At 43.3% G+C, this 19,564-nt stretch overlaps 1 protein-coding gene across 3 annotated transcripts; it reads left to right on the forward strand.

The window, feature by feature from the left end:
* The first annotated feature begins 8,981 nt into the window (after nt 1-8,981).
* LOC126568031 (trehalase) lies at nt 8,982-18,304 on the forward strand. 3 transcript variants are annotated; one of them, XM_050224429.1, is made up of 6 exons: nt 12,494-12,698; nt 13,822-14,173; nt 14,259-15,371; nt 15,445-15,568; nt 17,511-17,628; nt 18,277-18,304. In XM_050224429.1, the coding sequence occupies exons 1-6, from the start codon at nt 12,514-12,516 to the stop codon at nt 18,302-18,304; spliced, it is 1,920 nt and encodes a 639-aa protein (XP_050080386.1). In that variant the 5' UTR covers nt 12,494-12,513. The 3 variants fall into 3 exon arrangements, with proteins under 3 accessions (XP_050080385.1, XP_050080386.1, XP_050080384.1); XM_050224428.1 differs by lacking the exons at nt 12,494-12,698; nt 17,511-17,628; nt 18,277-18,304 and adding an exon at nt 8,982-9,161 and having other exon boundaries at nt 15,445-15,597; XM_050224427.1 differs by lacking the exons at nt 17,511-17,628; nt 18,277-18,304 and having other exon boundaries at nt 15,445-15,597.
* Nucleotides 18,305-19,564: the final 1,260 nt, after the last annotated feature.

Genomic DNA, 19,564 nt, shown 5'->3' on the forward strand with positions numbered 1-19,564 from the left:
CGGAGATAGCATTTTTGTGCGGTCGTATTAGTGAAAGGGCGTCTGTTTACGCGACCGGCTTCACGTTTCGCACGACTTGGGTCATTTTCATTAACCTTCAGACCGGACCGGAGCTGCGTGTTCTTCGTTTTCGTTTTGCCGGGTTTTTTTTTTCTTTCTTGCTCCGTCGTCGTGCGGTGCCTTGCGATGACTTTTCGTACTGATATGTTGGATATCGTGCTGGAGGTGATAAAACGTGCGACCAAGATAAAATTTGCCACTCATGCAAACTCGGTCCGCCCGGCTGGTCATCGTCCTCGGTGAATCGAGAACTCGACATTTTTCTGTCGATTGCGAATGGCTTCCCCATTGATGCTGCTGCTGCATCGCATCGGGGATGAGGTTAAAATTAACATTAATTAATCCATCACGGACTCACGACCACTGCTGTTTTTAGTGATCGTTTCCGTTGGCTTGTAACGAGAACGAGATCAATCTCGAGCGAGCGAATAGCGTCCACTGCATCCTTCACTTCCTGTTTACCGCTCGTACCACCGGTTCAAGGCTAGATCGGAAGGGAGTTGGACCAATCTGTTTGAGAGCTAAGCGATACCAGTAAGGTGTATTTGATGGGACATTACGTGTGGATACGATAAAAAACAATCTGCTTGAACTCTCGGTAATTGCAAAACACTTGCTTTTTTATTATTATCTTTCCTTACTTTGAGTTAATTTGATGATGATTCTGGCAGGTTCGGGATTGTTTACCATTTTAATGGAGATGACGCAAAGTTGAACAAACAGAAGCAAACATTTACGATCGATCGAACGGACAGGGGTGATGCTGTTGAATGATTTCATTGTGAAACTTTGGCATTAAACTTCCGAATAAGGTGGTCAATATACTTATTGCTGCTAATGAAAATGCTGTAAAAAGAAACTTTAAAGTATCTCAATAACAAAACCTACAAACAAAACCAATTTTTCTGTTCGGTTTTTATCTATACATTCTTATTTAACAAACGTTCTTTTTAATTACATTTTTTCTTGTTTTTTTTGCACAAATTTAGTCCACTAATACAGTGCACAACAAAACGATACGAAACGTTAACTTTAAATGATCATTTTATTCGCAGCACTAAGCAATATCGTTTATCATACAAAATTTCACTTCATCGAGTACATTAGAAACATTGTAATGCTTATTTATCTGTTTTTATCTATTTTAAATAAAAGTTAGGATTGTTTCTAGTGGACTCGATCTCCCAACAAAAGAAAATTTTGTATGATCGTCTTTATTGCTTTATACTGCGAATAAAGCTGTCATTTAAATTTAGCTTTTCGTATCGTTTTGTAGCGCACTGTATTCGGGGACAAAGTTTTTGCCAAAAACATTAACAAAACTAATTTAGAAAGATACAATTTTGCTTAACAAAAAAAAGTTCTAATTTTACTGTTCAATTTTTGCGTATTGCATAACCACCAGGCGCAAACAGTTGTTAATGAGTTATGAGTTTTTCCCTTCAATTATTTTAATGGACAGATTTTTTAATAGATAATATTTAATTTGCGATAAGCTGATTGAACGATTTCTATCACTTGATATTTACACAAGACGGTCATATCAATATTTCGTATTACAAAACAGCTTAGTAAAGTTTTTCAGCCAGATATAACATGAGACTTAATCATACAAGAAGTGTTACAAATCCTCGTAGAAATATCTCACCCGTTACTTCCACAAACTGTATGCCGTTTCGTACTGGTTAATAGCATTATCTGTTACCAGCTCCCTCATGATCCGCTGTCTATCTCATGCCATCAGCCTCGTTCGGTGCCGTTCGTTCGTGTGGAATATCCATCTTTATAATGAACCTCTTTCATACACAACGTATGGCTTTATGACGCAACACACCCTGCACACTACTCATACGGGGAAGTCATTCTGTTCCGTCGTTTAAAATCGATGCGTTGTGGCACGTTTTTCCATAGTCCAAATCGCCAATTGATTGGCGAGCCTTTATCACACAAATTTCGAAGCTTATCACCGGCCTACCGATAGCGGGTATTTTGTGATTTATTTTACAATTTGATGGTTGGTACTCCTTCTAGGGCAGCCTTTAATGGCAATTACTTCATTCACATCCACGTCCAGTTTTGGGGGGAGCGCTAGCAATTAGTCATATTGCAATTTACGCTAATGCAACAAACAGTGAAACCCTATCATGCTAGTCATTTTACTTTCTTATCAGCAATTAGATGATGACGTTGGCAAGATAGTAACATCACTTGTGAATGTACTTTACACACCTTTCTGTTTTGTAGTTATTTATCTAGTGTTGAACATGTTGCCATAAGAGTGTTGTGGGGAAATTTTGCATACTTCTTGTCAATTGCTTAGCATATTATTTGCTATTTACTGTGTGACAAATTTAACTAACAGATAGTAATAGGAGAAACCAACTAGATGAATTGAATTGCTTTCTTTTATTTTTGTTGATTTAATAATCTAAACATGACGTAGGAACGTCAGCGTCACGTGTATGTAAATTTGTCCCTGTCCCTTACCGATGACGCAATTATTCGCCCCACACAAGATGCGACGATGACGCACATCAGGGGGCACATCTCAATTTTTGAACAATTTCACCAATTGGCCACCCGGTCGGAGTTATGTCCACTGCGCAAAAGCATAATCCGCGCAATGTAAATTGAGCATTTCGTCACTTCCGGTACGTGGGTACGCTCAGCCAAGTGAGTGTGTGAGATTGTTTCGAGTTCAATTTACCCACTTAAAAACACCACACTAACACAAACCACGTACCGGTGTTACGATCTTCCGCCGACGACGATGCTATGGTTTTTTGTTTGGTGACCTATGACGCCGGGTACTACAGCACCCTTGACCGTCGTGAACATAGGTACTATTCGCGGTGGTTTGGTTCAATGGCCGCCAAAAATAGCGTCCGCCTTCCTACACGTCACACACATTACAGTGAATCAACTAATATACGATTTGCCCGCACCGACAACCGATCGGCGGAGAGGGCAAACCGCTAAAAAGAGCATTTTTGAATGCTGCCAGTTAGAAGCAGCTGTGCAACGTTGCGTTTGAATGATTGGTTTGTGTCTTGGCTTAAAACAAAAAAAATAGTGGACATTCTTTTTGTACAATTTAGAGGCAGATATTTATTTTATTTGATCACAATATCATAATGACTCTTCAGTTATTGAAGTTGCAAATGACTATGTTAAATTTTTCTTCCAATTTCGCATGAATAAGTGTTTCAACCAGTTGTACACCTTTGACGCTACATACTGAATGTTGCATAGAAGGGGTTTAAGGAAGAGTAATGCATCTTTGATTTCTGCAGATTTTATATCATTTTAAACAAACCCATAAGAAGGAAAATATAGAAAAAGGTACATTACAGTGACTTTAATATTTTCCAAACAATTAAGAATTTTATAACATTAAATAAAATATTGAAATCATTGGACAGTTAATCTGTAGAACAAGAGTACTCCGAATAAGTGCGTTATATACTAGTAGAATTAGGAATATATTTAGTACAAATAGGTAAGAATTTCCCTCTATATTTCACAACGTCATAGTTCGATGACTTCTACCGCTAGTCAATGAGCAGATTTTGTGACCTTCAGAACCTAACCCAACTGTAGCCATTACCGTATAACCTTGATATTAAAAGGCACGTGAGAATTCGATTCAAAGCATGATTTGACTATTTTTTTCCCACCGTATGGCTGTAGGAAACCTTCATTCAACATGAAACCGCGGCAGAGATCGTTGACCGTACGATGAGCCGAACATGTTTTGTCCGATCCACAAAAATGCGACAACACGCAACTGTCACCGTAACTTCCTTCCTGTTCTGCCGAGAGTTGACGGTGTTAGTAGTAGTAGTATCAGTATCATCTGTGTTACACAGCCATTTACACCCTTTCGTTCAGCATATTTGTTGAGGATGAAGGGAGAAAACAGTGAGCGGGCGGGAGGTGGATCTGATATGAATTACCCTTATCCCTTTGTCGACTGCTCTTCGCGTCATTGTGGGCCGGTGCCATAAATCTCACGAGTTAGTCGTTATCATGCACTCGTAACTAGAGTACAGTGCTTGTCGTGAATGTGTGATACAAAAAGAGCTCTTTTGGATGTTTAACTTGATTATTTCTACAAAAAAATCTTTAGTAATTCTTCGTCTCCTATTCTCAAACTCTTCCATTCCGAAAAGATCCTTCTTCGCTGTTCATCATCTGCTTTAACGCTTAGCTTATCTTTATTACCTCCAACAGTCCTCGCCTTTCCGAACGCCCATCACTCTCATCCTTCTCGCTTGAGATTCGAACCAATCAGATAGATCACTGTTCGTCACCCTTTCACCACCGAGCAACGCCTTCAAGGGCCCCGGTTACGGTAGTAATACGATTTGCGCTGGCAGGCGGTGTGAAACAACTCTATCACAGTACAATTACTGTACCCCCGGTCCCTATTGCTTCCCCTCCATCCACTCACCCCACCAAACCACCCCTATATGTGCTGCGTCTGTTGGTGTGTCCGAGAATGTGGAGAGACAAAGCCAACAGTAATCAGCAGCGCTAGTCCGAGCGATTGTGGTGTGCGAATAGTAGTAAAGAAACACACGGCCCGACCTGACTGAGCGAGAGTAGAAAAATAAAAAACCGGGGGGAGTTTTGAATTCAGTCCCCCTACTCCAGCCGTGGAGCTGACAACTCCGCATCAATCGGTGCAGAGGGTCGTCGGGTTTCACTTGCGGCACGAGCGCACGGAAGCCGCTAGGTCAGTCCGTCAGTAGTGCGAGCCGTATATGTAGCGCGTGCGAAACCTGCCGAGAAATCCGCTTCAGATTGCGGTCGCGATCGCCAATTTTTGCGTGTGTCGTAAGACCTGTGCCTTACTAAACAAGTAAATCGATTACTTAAGGAATGACACCAGCAACGGTGACGTAGTGTGTGCAACCTGTCGAAACGTCATCGTCGTTCGGGGTTTCGGGGTTTTAGTAGTTCGTTTGATAGTGCGTGTTCCTCCCATTGCATCACCTGCAACACGTGTGTGTTTTCCCGCGGCTAAACAAACCGCACGTGTCTGTGTGTGTGTGTGTTGTGTATGTGTGTGAAACATAGTGAGATTGTGGCAAGACTGCGATCGGTTGCAGAATTTCTCCACTTACCCTCCCTTATGTTGCCATCCCTCTCCTGTGTCCCCGTTGGTGGTTCGTACGTGTTTGAGAAAGGAATTGGAAACCCGTAGACGCCACCACCTTTCGGTGGGGTTTTCCGCCATGTAGTGCTGACCTTTTTTTTGCAAACGACAACCATTTTTTTTGCAAGGGTCTTAAGTTTGTTGTTTATCTTTCGGTCACTCGTGGTCATCACTAGACGAAGGCGGTACGGGCTAAAAACAAAAAGGAAAAACAGAAAATCACTTCATACAGAGAACAGAACCATGCGAAAAGCGAAACGACCAGTCCGCGAAGGCCACGCGTGATGTCGTTGGTGAAATGCTACTTCCGTTTTCTTGGCCGGAGTTTCGATCCGTGTGCGAAAAATGCACACACCTGCACAGACGATCGTCAGAAGTCCTTCGTGGAAGCAGGCACCTACCCTGCCGGTCTAGCTGGAACGTGTGAATGGATGTCGTGAACTGGAACTCATATCCGGTTCGTGCCTTAGAAAACCTTGACGCTCGTGAAAGTAAGCCGACGGTTCTTATCGTTACCGGTCCGTCGTACTGGGACGGCTTGTTCTGTGGAAGAATATAAAAATTCAAACACACGATTCTGTTCCAAAGCTTGTTCCGTGTCCTGCTGATAATACTACAGTCACCGAGGACTTCTGGTTTCGGGTTCACATCACACTATCAAGGCTCGCTGTGCATCTGTCTCATCTGTGTGGGAATAACGCGGAACGATGCTGCTTGCGTAAGAGAACAATGGGGATCCAACATGTGCATGTGCATGTGGATTCATGCACATGGCAGGTCTAGAGGGCGGAAGTTGTCAACGTCATGGAGCGGTTGAACTAATGAGGGGGGATTAATCATAAGCATTCCACTAACATCATTTCGCGGTAGAGTACTTGTGAGAAGATCGAAACGATTTGTCTAAAGCTGGATTATTGGAAATAATGCTTTTAAGCAGAACGTTTCTACTATGAATAATACAGTCGTTTATATCTGACTTACTACTTTTTTCTATTGAATGAAATGGCGTCGATCCCCTCTCATAGCTTCAACAACCATTTTTGCTTTTACAAGCAGCACACAAAGATGGCAGATATCATTTTTTAATTATGCTTAATTGCTATGCTTTGTAAATGCCGCAATTCCAAAGATTTCTAAATACTCATAGATAATTTGTCTGAAAAGAGGCGAGACGAAGCAGCAGCGACTATTTACAGCTATTCGAAAGATTGATATATCAAGCAGATTTGTAATGCATCAAATTTCCTACTTTATCGTATGATCGTCCTTGCAAGAAAATGACCTGGGAAACTTATTGTTTAGCTGGTTCGAGCGTTTGAAGCGTGAAGCAAATGATTTGGTGCAATTCTCCGACAGTCTGATCTGAAGCTGACCTTGCAAAAAGATGCATCGTTTCATGACTAGATCGTCGATAGGAATCGAAAAAAAATTAACATGTAGAATTTGGAGGTTAAGATCGTTTTGGGTAGCCTTTACCTTTTACGTCTTCAATTCAATGCCGATTTTATCATACAATCTGTTAATGAAATTTACTCAAACGATGTAAACTTACCGAACACAATTCAAACTGCAGAAAAATTTGAATGCCAGCATTTGAAACGCACTGGCAGCTTTGGAAAATGACAACTGTCAAACCGTACTGACAGTAACAGCCAGGTTGCCTTTGTTTACGTTTCCACCTTCGTCAGCACATTGCAACGCGTGCATCGTGTCTTGGTTGAACAAAGTTTGGCTTGGAGCTTACAAATTCCAGAGGCGTGGTGTGCGCATCCTGTAGCCGACACAGACAGCGGGCCTTTTCCACCCGGGTGGTAGTCGGAAAAGTGTGGCGCGTGTTTTCCGAGCGCCACTTTGGCATTCCGCTTATCTGAAACAGTGTCGACGACAGCGATCACCCAAGCACACCCGTTTCCTGGTTTAGCCATCCATTCCAGCCATCTTGTTCATCCGTTGTGAAAGTGTTATTTCTATACGAAAACCATCTGTAACAATGTGCTACTAAGAATTTGTGACACGAAACGACAGCGTCGTGCAGACGTGGAGAGAGAAACGTGCACTGAACGGCCATTACGGAAGGAAAGCGTCCTGTGAAAAAGCGAACGACCTTTTGCTTTGGTAGGAGTCTTTGAGGTGGAACTTGAGCGATCATGATGCTGGTAACGGGCAACACCAACACAACGACGGTTCCGATTCAATCCTTCCCCGACAGGTACATTTGTAAAATTGATGAAATATTCATTTTAGGGTTTACCAGGCGATAAGCGAATGTTTATCCTACAAACAAACTTTTCAACCTACCCTCTCCATCAGCCAACCGGATTCCATTTTAATACCGTGAGATTTTGGCAAACCTTTGATTGACCTTTTCCACCCCTTTCGAAATAAGCCAAAAAAGAATATGCAAAACGCTATCCTGTTCGGGAGACGAAGAGGTCGTGTGTACAACTTCCCACATTAACCTCGAACCTGATGTTGAAATAACAACGGGGAAACCTGTCAGCGAGAATCGGCTACAAAAAATTAAGCAATATTTATTGCCCTCAACTCAATACGGTCCCCCTCGAAACTCGGTGCCACTTAACGGAGCAGTTTAATGGTTTGTTTTTTTCTGTCCCACGTCGAACACGAAACATCTTTCGTCAAGGGTAATAAAAATCTCGCAAAAATGGGCCTCATTAATTTTGCAAACGCCAATTCACTAATGGTTTGGCAAGATAAACATGCTGATAAGCGTGACAAACGTTAAGCTCTCATAAAGCGCTGTAAGACACAAAAAAAGCGTAGTTAATGTACAATGTTAGGACATGAGATTTGGAAAGGGGAAAAAAAAACAGGCGCTAAATGATATGCACAAACGCGTATCGCTTGTCATCGTGCCAGCCGGTAGAGGCTTCATTTGTTTGTTTCCTAATTTATTACTTTACTTTTATGGCATATTATTAAATCGCTTCGTGTCGTCGGCCTGTCTACCCTTGATCGGGTTGTTCTTGGCCTTCGTACCAGAACGACGTGATCTTGAGAACTGACTGTGTCAAGATAAGCCAACCCTGGTACACTTGCTGGTAGCAAATGGACCGCAAAACGGGTAGAGAAGTCGTCCTCCATGTGGTTCTATTCTACGCACCTGTTAAAGCAATCATCGTAGTAATCCATGTACGGGGCGGTACGGCACAACACAGCGTTGCTAGTAGCGATAGAACGCCACCCTTGATGATGACGACAATCTTATCTGTGTTTCATCGTGTGCGTTTGTATGCAAAGAATTTCGGCTCATCTTCGTCCCTTACGCCGTGATAAGGACTCGTAGCTGATAATTGGTGGCAAGGTTGCGAGCGAGCGCAATTCACACTCACGTTGACTTTGACTAGACGAGTGTGCGCTTCGTCCTAAGCACAAGTCTCAAGCACGTGTAGCATTGGGGTAGATCGATGATCTCGATTCTTCACGGCTTCCAGACGTTTTGCGATCGAATCAGCATCAGCAGTTATCAGCAGTCGATCGGTACAAACGCAGACAAACAAGCACAGCTCACGTGTACGTCATTCCACAATCGTACTGAGACGAACGTGATTAATCCAGAAAAGGAAGCTAGATTTCACTCCGTTCGGGTTAGCTCTGCCAGCCGAGTTAGTTGATAGCGAGCAGTCGGATTGTGCAGAATTCTAATACTCAGTGGTCATGTATAAGTACCACCGAACGCAGGGAGAAAAGTGTGGACAGTAAACCTTTAACAGCAAACCATTTCGAGTAGAAATATGTCATTGCTTGTGCTGCGATCAATCCGCCCTGGTCGGCGGTGGGATGTTACGTGCTACGTCGGTTCCACTATTTGCTCAACTGGCGGCAGCTGTGGAACCTTGGCCTCGACCGGGACTCAGCGAAGGACCTCGTGCAATGTCAGTGTCAAACTGCGGGAACCAACACTGTGGGAGTTGATGAGGTAGGTTGAAGACAAAGAGTGCCGAATGCCAAACAAAACTAATTACCATACCCCGGCTACTGTAGCCCCAGACACGATGGGGTACTATGTGCGAAACAAATACCTTCTGCAACGGAGGCTCCCTCTCTCTCTCTCTCTCTCTGGCTCTAGGTGGTTGCACAAAGCGGGCTTAATAATTAAGCGCTAAACGTTGTTGATCACAAAATTGCATCGAATGTTGTTGCTTCACGTGTGGCACGTGCGGCTATAATAAATTTTATTGAAATAATCTAGACAGAGTTGTCAAATCCCAAGACCCAAGTACTCTGAATGAGGCATTTCAAGGATTTCAACTCATCGCAAAGAATTTAATTAGAAATAAAATTTTTACGCTATCCTTGGTCTCAATACGAACAAGTTTTAGATAACATGGCGGAGCGTAACCCAATTTTAGAACCTTCTTTGTTATCTAGAGGGCGAGACCCTAGAGCTAGTTAATATCATCAGGAATTTACTACTTGATCGTATTTCCGGTCGTAAATATAAATTGCCCTAAAGACACAGTTGTTAATTTTAGAATGTGATAATACAATTATTAATTGTGACTTTCTAGAGGAACTTAGATAGGGGCAAAAAGTATGGAAAATGGCACCTTTCGCATAGTCCATTAGCGCCGTTTCACTTTTCACTCGTCCACGTTCCCATAGAACGGGCTAGAAACGAGATTGCCTACACAACTTCACGCTAGAACTAGTTAGAACTAGAAATCCCTCTTTATTGTTTCCAAATGCGCCGCCATTAAGGGTGAGCGAGGATCGGAAGGCCGGTGACAAAGATAACAATAATTGGCAAAAGTGTGTACTAATATAATACCGCAATCACACAATCGTCCGTTAGAAGTGTGTCCACTGTCAACACACAAACACGCTTAAAAGGGCCTCTGCCTGCCTAGTGTGCGGTATCTCACTTGCTTGTATCTACTAAATCGGATCAACAACAGCGCACTACGTCACCACGCTTGATAGACGAAAGTGTCGAAGTAGGCGAGACTTCGGGTGCAATTTTTTTCCTCTGGTATCGGCCATTTGTCCCCACCATTACCAGTGTAACGTATGTAACAGCAAGCACACAATCTATCGGACAATATGCGGCTAAACGCGGCTAGAAGCGTCAGAAGAGAAGAGTTCGCTTTTAGTGTAGATCCCATCCATCCGCTCTGTGTAAGCTGGTGTGCGATACCACGTCGTGTCTCTGACTGATTCGCAAAAAAGAGGAACCGTGGCGGTGGAGGTGTGTTTCTCCAATCGTCTGTCGCATCGGTTATAAAACGGTTGGGTGCCAATTTTGCCCAATTCATTTACGTACGAACCGCGCGGTCGAGAGCATATCTGTGTACAGCCGTTCGCGCGAGTATTCTGTCCGCGAAGGGTGTTTGTGGTGGGTTAGTGTTTGTGAGTCCTTGCAAGCAGGATCATTAGTGAACAGCGCGAGATCCTTACTTAACATAAAGGGAAACTCCAGTGATGGACGATCTGCTTCTTCGGATGTTATTCTCCCGGCTTCTGTGATACAATTTGCGGTGTAAAAACAGTCTCTTATCACTAACGGGATACACGGTGTTATCGCGGGAAGAAGAAGTGTTTGTGTCGTTTATTAGTCATCTCCTTGTAGAGTAGTTTATTAGCTTATACTTGAAAGCATTGCACTACTAAGGGAGGAGATTTTGAGGTTGTTTATTGGTGAAGTTAAAAATATGAAGTGAAATTTCTGTTGCCAAAAACGAGGGTTCTAGTGCATTAAGTGTGGATATGGTGTTTAATTTCGCATTAAGGAATCAACTGTCTGAAATCTCAAACGAAACAGCTGCCGACTGACGACATTTTTTATTTATATCCCGTCAGAAAGTAATTACGATTGCTTACCATTAGTTTGCCGGTGCCAAGAAAAGCCGGACCCGAAATATTGGCCTTGTGTCAAATCTTGTGGCAGGTTGAAACAATGTTTTATTTGTCCAAGAACCTTCGCGACCTTAATTCCATACCGGGCAACTGAACGACATTTGCCGACCAAACCAAACATCTTTTCAAAGCACGCATTTTCATCGTCACCTTCGCGCCATCCACTCGTCGACCTCATCTTAGCTCAAGTGTTTATCGATCGATATACATATTTACTAAACGCACAAATACTATTTTTATTTTACTTTCTTCACATGGGCATCCTTGTGGCTCTTCTTGGTTCTTCTGCCCTTTTTTTTTTTGTACATCTCAACTGTCCCTCAAAAAAGCCAAACCAGTGCCACTTCCGGCAATTCTTCCGGTAAAGTTACCAATCGGTAAGCGCAAAAAATATGAAAACTAGAAGCATGATGATGTGACTCCATTGTATCATTTTGCAAATTAAGTTCCAAGGTCGGCGAAGAATCGTTTGAAATTTTGGTAACGCTTCGTTGCCCTTCCGCTAGCTCATCGGGGTACTTTTAAAGTCACCCCACATGCTTTATCAGTTGTGCACCTTATTGCTTGTATTAGTACTAACATTGGCTGTTCTCTATTCACGATTTGTCTCTCTGATCTATCATGTTCTGTCAAGCGGATTAAGCTTGTTTCATTGTTTCTAACGTTATAATAGGTTTGATAATGTGCTTGTTTCTGCTAATAATAACCTAGTATCATTATGATTGATTAAACACCTCATCATCGGCAAGTTGCAGTAGTTGATTATGGCTATTTTATACTTCCAAAGTGTCCAGCTTAGCAAAGAATAAATAAAAAAAAAAATAAAGCATTATTTTGGGAATTCCCTAATGCGATCTGGCAATATATTTCTGCATGGATCGTTTGCGAAACTCCCAACCGCTTCCCACACTAGCAGTGGGGTTATTTTAGTCCGTCAGTCAGTCAGGAACTCGTTCGGTATTGAGTAACAGTGTGCAAATATAACTTCAAACTTCCCACAAAATCCTGTTCCACAAAGGCGTCCGGGTTAAATGAAGCTCAGCAGAGTTGATTCCTTGCGTGGTATTAAATTCCTTGACCAGATGATCCCCTCACGGGGTCTTCCCCAATCGTTAGTGACTGTTGCTAGAGTGACACAAGCATTAAAAGGCGTTGATATGCACCGATCGCGCTCTAGGGCCCGGAAAGACCCACCGAAGGTTGCTTGTCGTCGTGCTTGCGGTGCAAAATATGTGTTCTACTACTCCTTCCCGGCATTCCAAATATGTCTCCATTTGTATTTATTGCTCCCCCTTATTCCTTCCGTGTGTCTGTGTGTTAAGGTCATCCCGCAAGACTTCCACGTGATAAGCGAACCCATAGTGTTATAGTGTACCCTCCCCCAAACACGACGCTTCTAGCATAATACTCTAGTGATGTTACAAACGCGGCAACCAGTGGCCAAACGAAGGCAACCAGCATGTACGCTGGGCATTGTGATAGTTGTCTGTCTGTTGGTCGGCGTTCCGGCGACCGTACGGGCAGCAGCCCTTGTAGCAAAAGAAGTTTCCTATATTGTCGATAATCGGCAGCTAGAAGCACTCGAGCCTTCGTGCAAGAGGTAAGATGGTTTGTTGTGAAATTGCATTTCCTGCAGCAGCTCCGAAAACCAACCCAAAAACACTTAGAAATTAAGAACTTTATATGATTATTCCTCTCTGCCACGTTCTGTGACACGTTCCAAGCTAATTGGGCACGTAGCTTACAAAGGCCACCTTGCGACTAGTAAATTAAAGATGCAAATATTGAAGCACGGTCCGAGACTAGTTATGCCGAATAGATAATGAAGGTGTTAACAGCTAACGACTATAAGCAGAACAACATCTAATATGACATACCTCACTGATGCATGCGTACATAGAAATGCAAGTACCTCGTTAGAGTTATGCAGAAATAATTGAGTCGATAAGCGCTTGGTGAGTTCTAGAAAGTCAAGTAGGAAAAAACGCTTCTATACTCGTATTTGATGTGATACACGTAATTGCTGTAGATTTGACGCAGTTAAAGAAACATAATAAGGGACTGTTCTTGAAATTCTTTGAGCAATTATTGTGGACATCAAATTCGATAAAAATTTACCAACATCAATAGACAAACCACAAGCTTTTACGATGCTTTTATGTGCCTCACGTGTGCGGCTCACCGCGTTCGGTTTAAAGTACAACATCAAAAAAAACAACAGCAACTTCCTTTTCAAAATAAAGCACTTAAACATTCATCATTCAATATTGTAGCGTCGGGGAACTTGTTTAGTCATGGAATGAAATGAATTTCCATTGTTCCAGTTTGTGGCGTACGGCGGGCTTTTGCAGTACAATCAGTTAGCTTCCGATAGTGAGAGTTTTTGTATCGTAAAATCTAATGGAAATGACCAATAAGTGGTGTAAAAATAAAGTAATGCACCAAGCGTAGTCGATAAATATAGGACATTAGAGAGACTTCGACGAGACGGGAATGCATCACATCAGAGGTCGAAAATTGGAAGGAAACCCTACAACGGTTATGTCGTCACGTTGTCGTGAAAGCAACATCCTAGCAACCTTTGTGTAAATGCGCTCGCGCTCTGTAAACAAATGTCATTCTACTGTCATTATTGTTGTAAATTTTTGCATCTTTATTCCTTCGTCCCTTGTCCAGATGGCCATACTTATAATCCTTCCTCATTCTTTTCCCTCGCTGTTCAGTGAAATCTACTGTCATGGCGATCTGCTCAAGACGGTGCAGATGAGCGAGATCTACGCCGACTCGAAAACGTTCGTGGACATGAAGATGAAGCAATCGCCGAACGAAACGCTCGATTCGTTCCACGAGTTTATGACGGCCCAGAACAACAGTCCGACGAAGGCAAAGCTGCAAGAGTGGGTAGAGCTGAACTTTGACAAGCCTGGCGCAGAGTTTGAAGTATGGACGCCCGATGACTGGACTGCAAAACCGAAATTCCTGGAACGCATCAAGGATGCAGATTTGCGCCAGTTTGCGTCGGATCTGAATAAGATTTGGCACGATCTTGGACGCAAAATGACGACGGATGTTGCGGTAAGGATGAAGAGACTCTTTTTTTTTTTGTTTGGAAGTGGAAACAATTTTTATTTACTTCCCCTTTGGTTTCCTCCAACTTTAGCTCAATCCGGACCTATACTCGATCATCCACGTGGACAATCCGGTAATCGTTCCGGGTGGTCGATTCCGGGAGTTCTACTACTGGGATTCGTACTGGATCGTGAAAGGTTTGCTGCTGTCCGAAATGTACACAACCACCAAGGGCATGCTGGAGAACTTCCTGTCGATCATCCAGCGCTACGGTTTCATCCCGAACGGAGGACGTATCTACTACAGTATGCGGTCGCAACCACCACTACTGTGCGGTATGTTCAAGGCGTACGTGGAAGCCACCAACGACACCAAGTTTGCGATGGACAGCGTAGAAATTCTCGAGCGTGAGTTCCAATTCTTCATGAACAACTACGTGACGGAGGTGAACAATCATCAGCTAGCGACGTACGGGTACAAATCGAGCGGCCCCCGACCAGAATCCTACCGCGAGGACGTACTCAGTGCGGCCATCTTCGAGCGGGAGGAGGACAAACAGGACTACTACTGTGAGCTGAAGGCAGCCGCCGAAAGTGGTATGGATTTCTCGAGCCGTTGGTTCATCAAGGATGGTACGAATTCCGGTAACCTGACCGATCTCAAGTGCCGCTCGATCGTGGCGGTCGAGCTGAACGCTATCCTGTACTGGAATGCGCTCATTATTGCCGAATTTTACGGCTACCGGAACGACATCAACTCTATCGCGAAAAAGGAAGAATATTTGGCGAAAGCGGACGAGCTTAAGAAAGCGATCAATGCGGTCCTGTGGGATGAAAAGGAAGGTGCTTGGTTTGATTACGATCTGATCAACAAGAAGCTACGCAAATACTTCACCCCAACGAACCTTTCGCCACTGTGGGTTGGATGTTACGATCGGACGGATAAGAACCTGCCGAAGCGCATCCTTGCCTACATCGACCGGCTGCAGCTGGATCAGTATCCGGGTGGTGTACCGAACACGCTGCAAAACACCAACGAGCAGTGGGACTTCCCGAACGTATGGGCACCGATGCAGCACATGCTCGTGATGGGGCTCGATTCGCTGGACAGTGCGGAAGCGAAGGAACTTGCTTTCAGCTGGGCACAGCGTTGGGTACGGGGGAACTATCTTACCTTCAACAAAACGCATGCCATGTTTGAGAAGGTAAGGATCGGATGAGTTACCCTCTTAAGGATCGTGTGGCTTACTAATACTAATTCGTTCTTTTTCACAACAGTACGACGCACAAGAGCTCGGTGGACATGGTGGTGGTGGTGAGTACGATGTGCAGACCGGTTTCGGCTGGACCAACGGTGCCGCAATGGATCTGATGAACAAGTACGCCGACAGACTGACAACAGGTGCGATAGAGTGAACGGCAGGATGAGGAGAGAGAGAGAGAGAGAGAGAGAGCGAGGGAGGGAGCGAGCGTCCGTCCATCCAAAAGACTTCACAGATTCATTCAATTTTCAACCAACCTTGGTGCCGTTGTATATGTGTCCTGCATCCATCTTTCTCCGACGTCGTCCGACGTGTTTCGTCAAATGCGCACAACAATCATTTTCATTATGATTTTTCATCTCGACGAGAGTAGAGAAAATGGAAACGGCGATTCACATTCGACACTCATCGACACTCGCATTTGTTTATGTTTGTATGTGTTTGTTGGTTTCTTATCCGGTTTGCGGAGCATATGCATTATTAATTTCTGTTTCTGTTGTTTTTCGCGGGGCTTTTAAGGAAAAAAAGATCTGCACAAATGACGGCTAGCACGGCTAGAAAAGAGCGGTTAGGCTTAGAGATTAGTACAAAGCAAACAAACAAAACGCAAAAATGACAACATAATCTTCTGTCCTCTTACTCACAGCAGCAGATGGATCAGGTTTTTCTGTGCCCGGATGTGTGAGTCAAGTGGCAATAGAGCAGTAACATATTTATTTGACAACTCTTGCACTAATGCTTTAACGAGAATTTTTACGAGAATATTGTATACCTTTCCTTTAAAATTTGTGGATCTTTCTTGCAAGGGAAATGAAAATGCGCAAGCGAATATGAAATTCTCGACCATTGATAGAGATACACCCTATACATTAGCTAATCAGCAAAAATAATTATGGAAGCGCGTGCATTTGCTGTGTAACATTTAAACAAAATTTGACAGTTTAAACTTTTCCGATATTAATTGCACGCGCTTTCATAACAATTTTCGATGATTCTGTGTCTATTTTTCGCTAATGTACTGAATGTTTCTCTAGCAAAGACCGAGGATTTCATATTCACTTGTGCTATTCTCTAAAGAATGCTCACCGCCGTACGGTATCATTTGCATTTCCCTGTATGAAGAAGAATTTTATTTAAAGCTAGCGAGCAGAAAGAGGAAGCATTTTAATTTCTTTTTTTTATCCCCAATTATTTTCAAACAAGCATACATGTGCCAGCAGCAACGAATGAATGAAAAGAATAAGGAAAAAAAACGCAACAAACCCTCCCCCAGATAGATTGTAGTGTACCCCACACGTGGTTAGTAGAAGCTGATGTGATAGTTAGGACAAAAATTTGCTTCAATTTTAACCAAGAGCCTAAAGGACCTAAGGGAAAACCATTCTTTGGTAAACACATTTTACACACCCTGGTACAATCACGCTGGTTAAGTTGTGTGGTGTTTGTTGTGGTTGCTCAGAGTAGAATAGATTCGAAATCGCCTCCAGGGGTCTCATTGGGGACGATTTTTCGAACACTTTTTCTTGCCCCCAGGCCAGATCAAGCATACAAGTGCAGTGAGAAAATACAACCAAGTGCGTGTGTGAGTAGTATTGCGTATGAAATAAATACGAAGAAAATTTGCAATAACAGAACAGAATGAAAAAAACCTATCGGCAATAACCCATTCATTCATCAACGAGATGAAGCAAAAAAAGAAAACACCTCCCCGAAAAGAAAATTATAGGAACTCATCTGTGTACGTCCACAACTTTCCTCAGCACCATCGAAGGTAAACTTCTGTCCATATCTATTACTGCACACACACATTAAAGGGTTTCGTTATAACATGGTTCGAAACCTAGCATATTGGGTTTCCTTTAGTAATCGTTCAATTGACGTGATATTCCAAATTTTGTTCCACATCATCTGTACGCCGCACGTTTAACTCGTCATGGAAGTGTCTGTAAGTGTTACCCCTTTTCGCTTTCATTTTGTTTCATTAGTTTTGTGTAGCGTAGTGGTTAAGTGCTTTGTGCATGTTTTACATTATTGGAAAATCGGCTCGAAAACTGAACTATAATTCTCTCTTCTCTATTTTAGTGGATGCCAACGATAATGCGGAGGATGGTAATGGAAATGGAAACGGTGCGCTGGTAGCATACTCCATCAATACTGGCATTATTGCCACGATTCTAGCATTCTTTGTTGGCGTGTTCGGGTGAGGTAAGACGATCGTACTCCAAAACCAGAGAAAAAAGCTGCCTCAGTAGTTGTACAACTGAATTAATCTCTCTTTTTCGTCGTTCCTTTTGCAGCTAAATCGTAACCGCTGATTCACCCTTTCCATCCGTTTTCGGAACAAACAAGCACTCCACAGTGTAATATATTAATCGCACGAGAGCAGAGGCAGACCGGACAGTTGGCCACGGCAGCCTTACACATTGAATTTGTGTCTCAATGTGCGTGTGTGGGGGGCTTTGCTCGCTGCTACTGCTGCTCTAAATATGTGATAACCTGAAAAAAAAGAAAAATAACATTCCCAGCTCCTTCCCCCGTTGATCCCCCGTAACCAATCATTCCCCTAAACAGAAACTACCAAGTCAAGTATTAGTAAAAGTACGATCACCGTATTGCGCTTTCCAAGTTGTAGAAAAAGGCGCCCTGTTTTATCATCGATCATCGATCGTATTCTGCTGTTGCGTGGACTTAAATAATAATTCATAAAACATTATTTGTGTGTTCTACATTCCTTCATTCTCAGCTTGACAGTCGTGAAAGAAATGTTATTGAATAATTAATTCCCCTTTTTTCTTATCCTTCCCGTGGCACCCTCTTATTGTCTGTTACTGAAACTATCCACCAGCAGCATATTCCGAAGGTTTTTCGGTCGATGAACGAACTCTTGGACGTGCGTCTGCACCAACGGAGAATTACTTAACGTTTTCGTTTTTTTTTTAAATAAATATTTTAATATAAATTCTAGTTTTTTTTTCTGCTTTGGGTGTATTCGTTCACAGCCAGTGGTGAATTTATCACATTGAATCGAAGGTACGGTAAGTGTCTGTTGTTCGCTGCCAATTTTTAGCTAATTTTCCCCACACTTATGTGCACTTATGCATACTTAACTGGGCGAGGGGGACGAGGGATCGGGTTGAGGTGTTCTACAAAAAGGTGCGCTGCTCCAAGACGCATCCAACGGTATGCCGGACGCCAGGATCGGATCAGGAATGGCAGAGTTATCGTCGATTTTCCACGGGAATGTTTTGGGTTTTTCTCAATAACTGGGCGAGGGGGTGAAGGGATCGGGTTGAGGTGTTCTGCAAAAAGGTGGACGGCCCCAAGACGCATCCAACGGTATGCGGGACGCCAGGATCGGATCAGGAATGGCCGAGTTATCGTCGATTTTCCACGGGAATGTTTTGGGTTTTCCTCAATAACTGGGCGAGGGGGTGAAGGGATCGGGTTGAGGTGTTCTGCAAAAAGGTGGACGGCCTCAAGACGCATCCAACGGTATGCCGCATACCAAGATCGGACCAGGAATGGCCGAGTTGTCAACGATTTTCCACGGGAATGTTGGGTTTTTCCGCGATAACAAGGTAAAGGGGTGGAGGGATCGGGTTGAGGTGTTCTACAAAAAGGTGGATGGCTCCAAGACGCATCTAACGGTATGCCGGACGCCAGAATCGGACCAGGAATGGCTGAGTTGTCAACGATTTTCCACGGGAATGTTTGGTTTTTCCGCGATAACTAGGTGAAGGGGTGGAAGGATCGGGTTGAGGTGTTCTACAAAAAGGTGGACGGCTCCAAGACGCATCTAACGGTATGCCAGACGCCAGGATCGGACCAGGAATGGCCGAGTTATCGTCGATTTTCCACGGGAATGCCGTCGGCGGAATTTCCCGGGAGTTTGTGGAAAATTCTCCTCCCTTCGATAATAAAAATCACGTTTTGGAGGTCTTTTTGACAGATTTTTGAGGAAAGAAATAAAAATGAGAGAAAATGACTCAAAATTGAAGAAAAAGTTAAAATTGTGCCGGAAAATATTTGTCTTGTCGGAAAGAAATTATTTTCCAATCAGTTTTTAAAATTTCCATTTGCTTCCTCCTCGGATTCATGCTCTCCTGTTACTCCTGGTCGGATTTTGCCGCATCGAA

This window comes from Anopheles maculipalpis, chromosome 2RL, assembly GCF_943734695.1.
Source record: "Anopheles maculipalpis chromosome 2RL, idAnoMacuDA_375_x, whole genome shotgun sequence".
NCBI classification, from domain to species: domain Eukaryota; kingdom Metazoa; phylum Arthropoda; class Insecta; order Diptera; family Culicidae; genus Anopheles; species Anopheles maculipalpis.